Source organism: Amphiprion ocellaris, chromosome 11, assembly GCF_022539595.1.
Source record: "Amphiprion ocellaris isolate individual 3 ecotype Okinawa chromosome 11, ASM2253959v1, whole genome shotgun sequence".
Taxonomy (NCBI): domain Eukaryota; kingdom Metazoa; phylum Chordata; class Actinopteri; family Pomacentridae; genus Amphiprion; species Amphiprion ocellaris.
This window is the reverse complement of record NC_072776.1, coordinates 6,477,609-6,488,615: the sequence shown is the minus strand read 5'-3', so window position 1 is coordinate 6,488,615 and position 11,007 is coordinate 6,477,609. Positions and strand designations below refer to the sequence as shown.

The 11,007-nt window shown below is 39.6% G+C and overlaps 1 protein-coding gene across 1 annotated transcript; it reads left to right on the top strand.

The window, feature by feature from the left end:
* Positions 1 to 22: 22 nt before the first annotated feature.
* Positions 23 to 10,987, top strand: lrrc58b (leucine rich repeat containing 58b). The gene is made up of 4 exons (XM_023284706.3): positions 23 to 724; positions 6,952 to 7,080; positions 7,248 to 7,525; positions 9,102 to 10,987. Exons 1-4 carry the CDS (start codon positions 267 to 269, stop codon positions 9,293 to 9,295), a joined length of 1,059 nt encoding a protein of 352 aa, XP_023140474.2. The 5' UTR covers positions 23 to 266; the 3' UTR covers positions 9,296 to 10,987.
* Positions 10,988 to 11,007: the final 20 nt, after the last annotated feature.

The window sequence follows — 11,007 nt, the reverse complement described above, 5'->3', positions numbered from 1 at the left end:
CTGAATGGCTGCATTGTTGAAGCGTGCAGAGTAGATAAATGTGGCTCCAGAAGCATGTCGACAGAGCAAAATTAGTGACCTAGATTTAGCTAGAGATGCTACTAAATGGTGCTGCAAAGTGTATAGAAACATCTCCGTTGTCCATGTCAACAATAGATAGCGAGTCCTGGAGCTAACTCGCGCTTTACGGGGGACTTTAAACTTGCAGCAAAACTTCTGCACGGACTTCACACGGAGTCAAAGAAATTCAAGCTAAAATCGCCAAAATGGAGACTCACGAAGGGGCAGCGGCGGTAGGAGACGGTGTGCTCGACTTTTCACGTTTGAGTTTGACCACTTTGAGCCTTGACAGCATGAGCGACGAGAGGAAGAGGGACACCAGACAGCTGTACCTGAACTACAACCGACTGGCTTCGCTGCCGTCGTTGCTCAGCGTTTTCTGCAACCTCGAGTTTTTGGACATCAGCAACAACGGACTGTCGGCCATCTGCGAGGGCATAACGAGGCTAACCAAGCTGAAAACGCTGCTAGCGAAGAACAACCGCCTGGACGAGTTGTCGCTGCCCAAAGAGTTCGGCTCTCTGCAGCTGGAGGTGTTGAACTTTAGTGGGAACCGATTCGAGGAGATCCCGCTGCAGTGTACGAAACTGCGGCGCCTGCAGTCACTTTCACTCGGCGGAAACAGACTGAAAAGTATACCCGCAGAGATAGAAGACCTAACCAGGTAGGTCACACACCAGCTAGCTTAGCACCGACAACTAACAAGGCAGGATTCATGGGCGACTGTCCAGCAAAGTAAACGCACGTAGCCTGTTTTCTTAGTAGCTAGCTTGTTGGCTTAATCGACCATATTGCATAATGAGATTATAAAACAGTCGAGCTTCATCTTCAAAGTCCAATTTTAATATTGAGACACTTTGGAATGTACTGTACACTTTAGACGTGTTTTTTTTTTTTTTATTTTGCCGTTTCAGTCGGTTTAGCCAGTTTGCTAACTGTGGTTCCCAGGTGTTGTTGCTATGGTTACACCAGTTGTTTGTTAGCCTTTAGCAGTGATTTACTGTTTCCTGGAACTTTTAACCAACAATGCCAGCTAATCAGTAACAAGACCAAATTAGAGCTGAATGTATCCAGGTAAGTAATTCCATTAGTGAGCTGACAGCAATAGTCTTAACCCTCCTATTATCTTTGGGGTCAATTTGACCCCATTCAATATTTAACGTCTCTAAATAAATGATTGACAGCATTTTTCTTTTCTTTTTTGACCCCAGGCTTTTAGCTGCAGAAAACATGCAAGAAATATCAACATTTTACACAATTTAGTTTTGGTTTTTTTGGATGATATTGAGGTCACTACAACAGGCAATTTTATTATTTTCAAAAAACTTTTGGGCCCTAAACTTTTTGAAATTGTGTTTGTTTTTCCTGGGGTCAAATTGACCCCGAACATAATGCATGTTACTAGTCTTGATTGCAGAAATTATTTTTCCATTATATGTTATAGAGAACATAAATATGTACTTTGAAGTAACAGAAAGCTATTAAAACACCAAAAAGATATCTCTCTCCAATTTCAGGTCAGTCAGTGAGATTATATTGTGATCTGCAGATTTCTGGTATTCTGAATGTATAATTGAATTGGGTGGGGGGTTGTTTTTTTGAAAGGTTTGCTCAGGCAACAAAAAGACATAAAGTACCTGACATATAAACTTGGGGAACGATTTTAATTCTAATAATTTTCTGGAGGTTTAAATTGCTGGAGTCAAATTGACCCCAAGGATAAAAGATGTAAGTACATTTGAAGGTAATAGGAGGGTTCATCGGAATAATAATAATGATCATAACTGATTTATTTAAATAAATGAGACATTTTTAATTGAAGGATTGTTCTCTTCATTGTATATAACACTAAATTGGATGTTTGAAAGTGCATAGGTAAATAAACAATCAACAAGTTGATAAATAATTAACAAATAACTCTTTATTGTGAGGATTTGATGATGTTCTCTGTCTTGTGCGTTTATAAATTGAAAATGTAATGGTTTTGAACTTTTTGTTGCTATAAAAAAATCTACTACATTTAATAGAATTCTGACAGGTGTCTTTTACAAATGACTTATTTGAGCAAACAATGTTGCAAATGAATAGCTAAGCAATAAAAAAAATCTATGAATACATTAGTCTCACTCACTGAATGTAGATTGTGGGTATAAGTTTGCCATTGGCTGCTCATTTCACGAGTCATTTCCCTCCGCTTTTCAGTCCACGTGTTTAAAAATCCCCTTCACTAGGAGATCAACAACCTCCCACACTTAAAATTTCAAATTTTGCAGAGGATTTGGGTTTCACAGTAATTGTGCTAGTTGTTTTTTTAAGTCATTTTAATGGCTGTGCTTGCCTCCTTGTGCCCAAAGATATGAAACGGATAAAAACAAAACAATCATGCATTACACTCACAACCACTCAAACCAAATTCTGGAAGTGTGGTTACCATGACCAAGAGTAAGGGTGGAAAAGCTACTCTTTCAGAATCTGAGATTCGTGCACAGGCTGTTTCTCTTCGAAATGCAGGAAAAACTGTTCAGCAGGTAGCACAAGCCCTTGGCGGAAGTATCCATTGGGTGCAGAAGTAGTGGCAAAGGTACAACAAAGGAGGATCCTTCAAAGACTTGCCTTGCTCAGGATGTCCATCTGGCCTAACTGCAAGAGCCAAGGATCTCACAAGAAAGCCCAAGGGTGTGCTCTTTCACAGTATCTGCGTGCAGGATCTGACATGAGTCACTTTTTATTGTTGTCATGACATATGGAGTACTGTAAACCCACTTTAGTTGCACTTAGCCTACTTAACCCACCTATTTATTCGGCCAGAAATATTTCTTTTTTCAGTCACACTGAGGCAACTGGTAGCGCTTTTAAAGTGAATTTTAATGCGGCTGAATTTTCTCTTTGTTTTTCTGTGTCTTTTTGGGTTTAAAAATATTTACAAGTTAATCAGCTCTTAACATCTACCTCTTCCAGTCAGTTCATTGTGTAAACCTGGTGATTCACAGTGTGGACAGGGTAATTTTCTGCTCAAGGTGTTCTGTAAACATCACGTTGTGTTTTTTGAGATATTCCAAATAACACTGTTCGTAGTTTCAGAAAGCAGGAGTGTCATGGAGTACATTTGGGGCACATTCATTGTTACAGGACAGTGTATTAAACATGATTAGATGCAAAATTGCAGCAAATAGTGAGAGACCTAGCTACATAATTATATGTTGTCATTCAGGAGATTTCCTAAGAAGAAAATACCAAATAGGGAGAATGTGGCTCATGACAACACACAAAGGGCACTAACCTTTCTGTTATGTGTTAAGAGTGTAGAAAGCAGAAAAAGGCTGCCAGCGATGAGCCTGTTGTTAATCTTGGCATGTACTGAGTTTGACATTAGAAAGTCACAGTGACCCATTGTCAGGGCAAAGATCGAACCTGTTTTATCAAAAACACGTGCACAGTGGTGCAAGACGCAGACGGTAGAAAAAGTCACTTACGTTAGAATTGCATGGAGACAGGCCGTAGTATTTTGGAACTTTAAATCTCCTTCGCTTTAGCTGCCAAACTCAGCCACAGTTTCTTAAATAGATTGAGGTCTGGTCTCTGACAGTGCTGCTTTTGAGAGTTGTTTATCAAGCCGAAAAGGAATAGTGGGTTTTATTGTGAAGAGTCTGGCTTTCTAAACTTAAATGACCTGCATAATTAAAGATGAACTCAGAGCTGCAAACATGCAGTCCTTTCTGTTCATCTGCCAGCATCTGAAGCGGTTGGCTTCATCTCTGAATGAGAACCCTGTTATTTTTCTGAGTTGCAATTAAAATCTTACCAGATTGAACCTAGTAACATTTGCATATAATTTTCAACAGCGCACAAATGTGAACTGCATGCATAGACAGCCTTAAGCATTATATGTCACTTAATGTACTGTCCAATCTCACACGTGGCAAAGGTGCTGCATATGCTGACACTCTCCATCACTGTTGTGGGTCTGAATGAAGCCATAACGAACTTTAAATGAAAGTGGCTCAGATGTAAATGGCAGAATGCTCTCACTTAACAGATTGACAGTCATCAATGTTGAGCCATATGGGTCCAGTAATGTCATTAAACAGATTTTTGGTATAAAGCAGGATTCCTATTTTCAATATAATAGATATTAAAGGTTGGCAATTTGATGATCTTTTATCACAGAGCATGTTAATATGGCATATGATGTTCTTTTCAAAGGAATTGTCCAAATCGTTGCATCGTTAAATAAAGAAATTAACTACAGTCCTACTCAAATGTTTCTATGAACTAAGCAAAAGTGCGACAGAGTTGGACACACATTCTAAAAGAAGCATCAAAGTGGAAGAGATACAAATCACCACTTTCAGTCAGATGTTTTGGAATACAATCATGGCGAAAACAGGATGAATCGAGCCCCGTTAGTCTTGAATTGTGATTTAGATTGTGAACTGTGATCTTAACCGAAAATATCATGTCACGGGACCTTTTGGCCAAATCGCCCATTCTTAATACTGCAGCTCTACATATGTTATGTTTTTTTAGTTTCATTTAAAGTGGGGCCAAATTTTGAAAATGTCTGATTGTCTTTCATTCTGAGTCTACGGTGAAACATTGAATTACTTCTTTAATATGCAGAATATACAAGGCCTAACTTATGGTGTTGCATAATAAAACATACCTCAGATCATTAGCAATGTTCTTTTTAAAATATTCCTGTGTATCGTGTTCTTAATGTTTGTTAGCGTTCATCCGATCCTTTGCTTTTACAAATTCACCTTCAGATTGTGTGTGGTATTTAGTATATTAGGCTGCAAAGGCAAACTTTGATCTCAGCAGATGTATGAGTATCTTCTGCTTTTAGAAGCTCCGTAATTACCAGCCAAGGTGCTCGTTTTCTTGTATTCATTAACACTTGCATCATTTTTGTGACTCCACATTTAATCGGCATCTCCTGAAGCATCTTGGCAACAGATGCCAGCTACTCCAACCTGTAGCTCCTTCAAAGGGTCTGTAGGCCTCTTTGTGATGTAGATTTTGTCAGAAATTTTGCTAATGAGCTATAGGAGTATTAGATTAATTGATTATACACAGGAGATTGTCATTTCACTTTTCAATCCTCCCAAAACAAACTATATTTCATCTGATCACAGTTTGGAAAAACACAGGTAAAAAAAATACAATGAATGAGGCAGAATTACCTTAAAGTTTACTGAAACACGTGAATAGAACAGAGGTCCTCCCATTACTGTGGTGCTTTTTGTGCTTTTCCATTTTGACAAGTCTAAAGATCTATTGTGAAAGAGGTCTGTTTGTATATAATTTTGACCCTTTGTCGGCATTCTTTTTACTGTGGCTAATATCTAAGAATAGGTAAAATCTGTAAAACTGTAAGATCTCTGTGATATAATATATGTCTTGGTGTTTGTACAGAAGAAAACTTCTCCAATGTTTCTTGGATGAAATTTCACAGAAAAAAAGGCTACAGTTGTGCTTAGCTGTGAAAACTTTGAGTGATTTATACCGTCCTTGATACAACCTTATAACCACCCAGTTTGGTTGATTTGTGTCACTGTGTCGGTGTGGGCTGTGTGGGCTGTGAGCAGACCCTGAATGTCTCAGTTCCCCTCACAGAGGGGGTTGCTCTGTGCTCAGCCACCAAGGACAGTATAATGGTTTCCTGTCTCGCAGTCGCTGTGTCATCAGTTCCAGCGGGCAGATGGCCTGACAGCTTACTTTCGCTGACCAGCCATCCATGGCCCTCTCCCTGTCTCCCTCTTTGACTCCCAGTTACCCCCTGTGTACTCTATACCTCCATTAACCCACCAGGGCTATTTGTTGTCTCGATAACACAAACATGTGCAATCAATTTTGCTGTCTGCTGAAACTGATTGTAGTGTTTTTCAGATCAGCACCTAAAAAACCTAATTTATCTCAAAATGAAAAGTATGTATTTGTGCTCTTTACTGTGTGCAGGAAATGCATACATGCATGCACAGTACAAAAAAAACCCCATTTGTTCTATCTGTCATTTGTCTTTTTGATATTTTGTAAGCAAACCCTGAGAAAAATTTAGACAAATGCATCTGCATGAACTCTTAAACATGATGTGATGCATCTTTTGCGCCCCCTTGTGGCATGGTTTGTAAGTTTAATGCAGTCACTTCGCTTTATTGGTTAAAATAATGCACTTTAATTTCATTTTTAGCCTTGTTGTTGAAAATGCTGACCTAACTGTGGTCAACATTGACGCTGCAGCACATTTAAGTCGGATCTCAACTGTTGGAACTGAACCTCTAAACATACGTTGGTAAATCGCTGCCACATTTATCAAAATAATAATTAATCATTAAGTTAATTATTACATGCTGTACACTACAAACAGAGTGTGGGCTGGGGTGTTTTCCTCATTCATTAGCAATTTTTTATTTATTTATTCAACCTTTATTTTGACAGGTGTAAATATTTGATAAGCAGTTCTCATTTGCAAACATGACCTGGCTTGATTATTGAAGACTCGGTAAGATATCAGATGTACAAAATTAAAAGCTGTTTCTTCAGTCTCAAAATCACATTAGGATCAACTCAGTATCTACAGCAGTAAAATAAATATATCTACATTGAACACCATTCAGCAAAATAGACAGAGTGCTTCTGGTCTGCATTTAAAAGGTAGAGATGCAGGTACTAGAAAAATTGCCCACACACTGGCAAAACAGTAGCAGGCTCTATAAGGACAGGAAAGAATGAATTCATGAACAAAACTGACCGTCAGCAGCACAAAGAACAGAATAAAAAAGATGCGATTAATTGCAACAGCATGTGAACATCACTGTTATACTATGCACTTCTCAAAACACAATTTGATGTAAAAAATGTGTTTTTGTTCTCTGTTATATTTTTTGTCAGTTTGGAGTTGTTGTATCTGGGCGGAAACCTCATCTCAGCCATCCCTCCTGAAATAGCGAACCTGCCCTACCTCAGCTATCTGGTCCTGTGTGACAACCGCATCCAAAGCGTCCCACCGCAGCTCACCAGGTAACAGAATCATTCTGTCACAACCTCCAAGGAACGCTATCCTCAAAGAAAACTTCAAAAATGGAGCTATACATGATATCACGCTGCACAGATCTGATAGCTTCCCGTTCCTGTGGTCGTGATTTGTAGTTGAAAGCATTTCAAAGTGCCTCTGTGTCGTATTCTAGACTCCACTCGCTGCGATCTTTAAGTCTCCACAACAACTTGCTCACCTACCTGCCGAGAGAGATCCTTTGCCTGGTGCACCTGCAGGAGCTCAGTCTCAGAGGCAACCCGCTGGTGGTGCGTTTCGTCAAGGAAATGACTTACGACCCCCCGTCGCTTCTAGAGCTGGCAGGACGTACCGTCAAGAGCCGGAATATTCCTTACTACCCTTGCGACCTGCCCTCGAACCTGCTGCGCTACCTGGACCTGGCCAGCAAGTGTCCCAACCCCAAGTGTGCTGGTAAGACTTTCCCTCTCAGTGCATTTGCACGTTGATACTGGGTTGTTTCTAGGTCTAAAATGTAAGGACTAGTCTGCTTTTTTTCTTCCATATGCAGCTCAGCCTTTTGCACTTGTTACCTGCACTTTGACCAGTTGGGCATGTTAAGACTTTGCTATTTATTAAGTAGGTCTGGGGTTGAAGCCCCGGCACTGTGAAGCAGCCTTTGTTTGGCCCTTGAGCAAGGCCCTTCAACCTGCCATAGAAAAATGTCCTTCACAATTTCAGTTTTAAAACATTTTAAAGACCTGAAGAAGTAAAAATATGCTGTAACCTGTAAGAAAAAGGCAAATAAGCATAAAAAAGCAGAACTCAGCCTAACAGGTTTTCTGTCTGTTTTCCTCGTCTAATAACTATTTGGGGAAACCTTAATTTTATCTTCACAAGTTGGGAACCACTGTGATAACATATCCATATCCAAACTGTTAGGAGGCGTACACAGAGACACTTGGGAGACTCAGATGGCTTAAGTAGAGAAAGAGGTTTACTGATATCAGGAGAAGTGATACAGCAAGCAACACAGTGATGTGAGCATTGGCAGCATCAATTCTTAGGGTTCTCTTCAACCTTGGCTATATACTGAGTTGGAAAGAAGGTCTTGTTTAGATTACAGCCCAATATGGAGACAATATCTAATCTTGACCAATTATGTTTGTCTCACACCAGTTGTCTCTCATGTATCTTCTTCTGCAGCATCTGCCTTTCTCACGGTCATATTAGAGGCAGAGGGCCTGGACGTACTTAGAGCCTTAGTTTAAAAGAAGCAAATAGCAACAGAGTTCAAAAGTAATAACCCTTAGGATCATTTGAGATGATCTATAGGATCTACAGGATTATTTAAGGTGACTGTAGTTGACAGATGCAACCTGCAAAATATTCTAGGATGTCTTCAGCTAACAGCTGCAAGGAAATAATTCAGTAAGGAGAAAGAGAGTAATTTTTCCTTCACACAAACTGGTCTTTTTTCTTCATTCTCTCTTGCTAGGTTGTGTGTTCTTGTGTACAAGTTTCTGTGTTTATCACTGCGGTTAAATATATAAATACAGTGGTGTAAAAAAGTTTTCGGACACCCTTAAAATTTTACACAATCTCAAATATTATCATGAAATATTTGTGGAAAAATCTTTTTTGTCTTTCAAAAGGTGTGGCTGCATTCAACAATCATAAACAAATACAAATGATATTTCTTTGTTTATTGTTTACCAGAAAACTAACAAAACTAAATTCTAACAAATTGACCCAATACTCTAAATTTCTTATTTTTATGGAGCCAATCCATTTTCAGTTTTTAATGGCTATTTTTTAGGATTTGTTTAGTATTTTGACTTTATTTGTACTAAAATAAATTGCACTTAAAGCCCCAAGAGTGATTCTCAGTGCAATATACATGCAAGTGTATGGGGTGTATGAAAACGTTTTTCCACCACTGTATATTTTATCTTGATGTACACACACACACAAGTACACAACAGTACAAATCATTGACCTGCCACTTTAACTTGGCTTTGCTTTTCCTGTCGCTCCTGACTTCCTCCAGGTGTGTACTTTGATTCATGCGTGCGCCAGATCAAATTTGTGGACTTCTGTGGGAAGTACCGGCTGCCCCTCATGCACTACCTGTGCTCCCCTGAATGCACCTCTCCCTGCAGCTCCAACCCCCAGAGCGACGCAGAGTCCGAGGACGAGAGCAGCGTGCCGGCCGACCGCCTTCAGAGGGTGCTCCTGGGATAATACGACACGGAGGAACCTCCGAGCCTGCGGCTAAGCAGCGTCTTGTCAGTCTCTCACTGTGTTCTATAATTCTACAGGGTGGAACTTGCTCCAGACTTTACCAGATGTACGTTCTCACACACATACTTTTACATTCAACCACCTAAACGCACAGAATGTGAGACTGCCTACGGCGGCCCTGAAAGGATGCTAAATCAGTTTTATGAAGAATTCTCTGTTTAGTCTCACCGAATGTCATCCCAGGTAACTCGACTAAAGGATGGCTCACAGTTCTCATGTCGCCACGAAAAGCCACATCTGCCAGTGCTGTCTTCTTAAACATGCTTGTCTCCTGATCGAACACAGGAGGGCAGTAAAACTCCTGTTTGGACTGTGAAACCCGAAAGAGCAACAGGATTCTCTTTTCCTTACAGGGCAGCATGCTTTATCTTCAGTATGACACTTTATGCTTTTTAGTAGCTCCAGCACATTATTCTGCGTTTTCAGTTTTGGAGATGGAAATTTTATTTTTTCTCCAGCTGTTGGAAACACTCAGCCAGTTTTCATTTACATTTCCAAGAAAGCATCGAAGCAGTTATCCTAACTTAGAAAAAGCCTGTGGGTTTCTTTAAAGTGTGCCAAGAGAAGCTTAGAAGCTTTGAAAGTTGTTTTAAACTACAGTAAACTCTAAATTGATTGAGTATGACGTGGCAGACGGCCCTATTTACACTGGATGGTAATTAGTGTGTCCCACACAACATTCAAAGAACAAGGTGGCAATCTTTTATCAGTGTTTTTGTCAGCACAGTGTTCATGGCACACCACCCTTGAAAAAAATGTTGCCGTGATGGCTTGGTTGTTTTAAATGAACTCGGAATAAGGGCTGTGTATGTGGAAGAATGCTTGTCCAGGCTTACTCACAGGAAGTGGATGTGGGGCGGACCAGGGAAAACCACTCACTGTGTTAGCACAGAAACAATAGCTATTCATACAGCACAGTGGCAGCCTTCATGTTTATGTTCAGAGCTGTGAGTTTTCTCTGTGCATAAACATACAAATGCATGTGAATGAAGCCCACAGTCACACAGGTTTTTGCTCTGAGTTGATCTTTTTTGAGGCAGAAACGGAATAATTTCAAACGGGAGACAGCGCTCCTGGTTACATCTCTGCTTCGACTTTCGGCTTCTGTGGAAAGCTGGGAGATTTTATAGCATCCCAGACAATTTGTGTCCATTAGTGAGGAGGAGAAATCCTCGCTGGCTTCACACTAGACCTTAATGTTTAGAAAACAGAAGAACATTTATGTTACAGTAGCACCTACACTACAATGATTGATAAGTGCCTTACTAATGGTGACTTCCAACATATTAAAACAAGTATGTATGAGTATGGGAAAAATGTGACATATGCACCCTGAAATGTGACAAATTTAACATTATGAATTACAAAGTCCTTTTTAACAGTTTTTTGTACTCATCAGCTTAACCACAGTAAAGAGAAAAAGTAACCTTTTATAATAAACTGCTTTTTTACAAAATCTTTTTTTTCAAATGTTAAATACTCGACATTTATAAATGACCTGCAGAATAGATTGCACTTACGCCGAAAATATATTGAGATATATTAATAATATGTACTTTTGCCCCATTCAGATAATCTAAGTAGAATGTATACTTTAAAATACAATAATAAAGACTTATTGTAATATCTCTAGATTGTGTTTGTATTGTGAC

What these genes read in the sequence shown, in the direction of transcription:
- lrrc58b (XM_023284706.3), top strand. Translation starts at nt 267, where the DNA reads ATGGAGACTCACGAAGGGGCAGCGGCGGTAGGAGACGGTGTGCTCGAC. An exon ending in GAGATAGAAGACCTAACCAG is followed by an intron (nt 725 to 6,951) that starts GTAGGTCACACA and finishes ATTTTTTGTCAG; the next exon opens with TTTGGAGTTGTTGTATCTGG. An exon ending in GTCCCACCGCAGCTCACCAG is followed by an intron (nt 7,081 to 7,247) that starts GTAACAGAATCA and finishes GTCGTATTCTAG; the next exon opens with ACTCCACTCGCTGCGATCTT.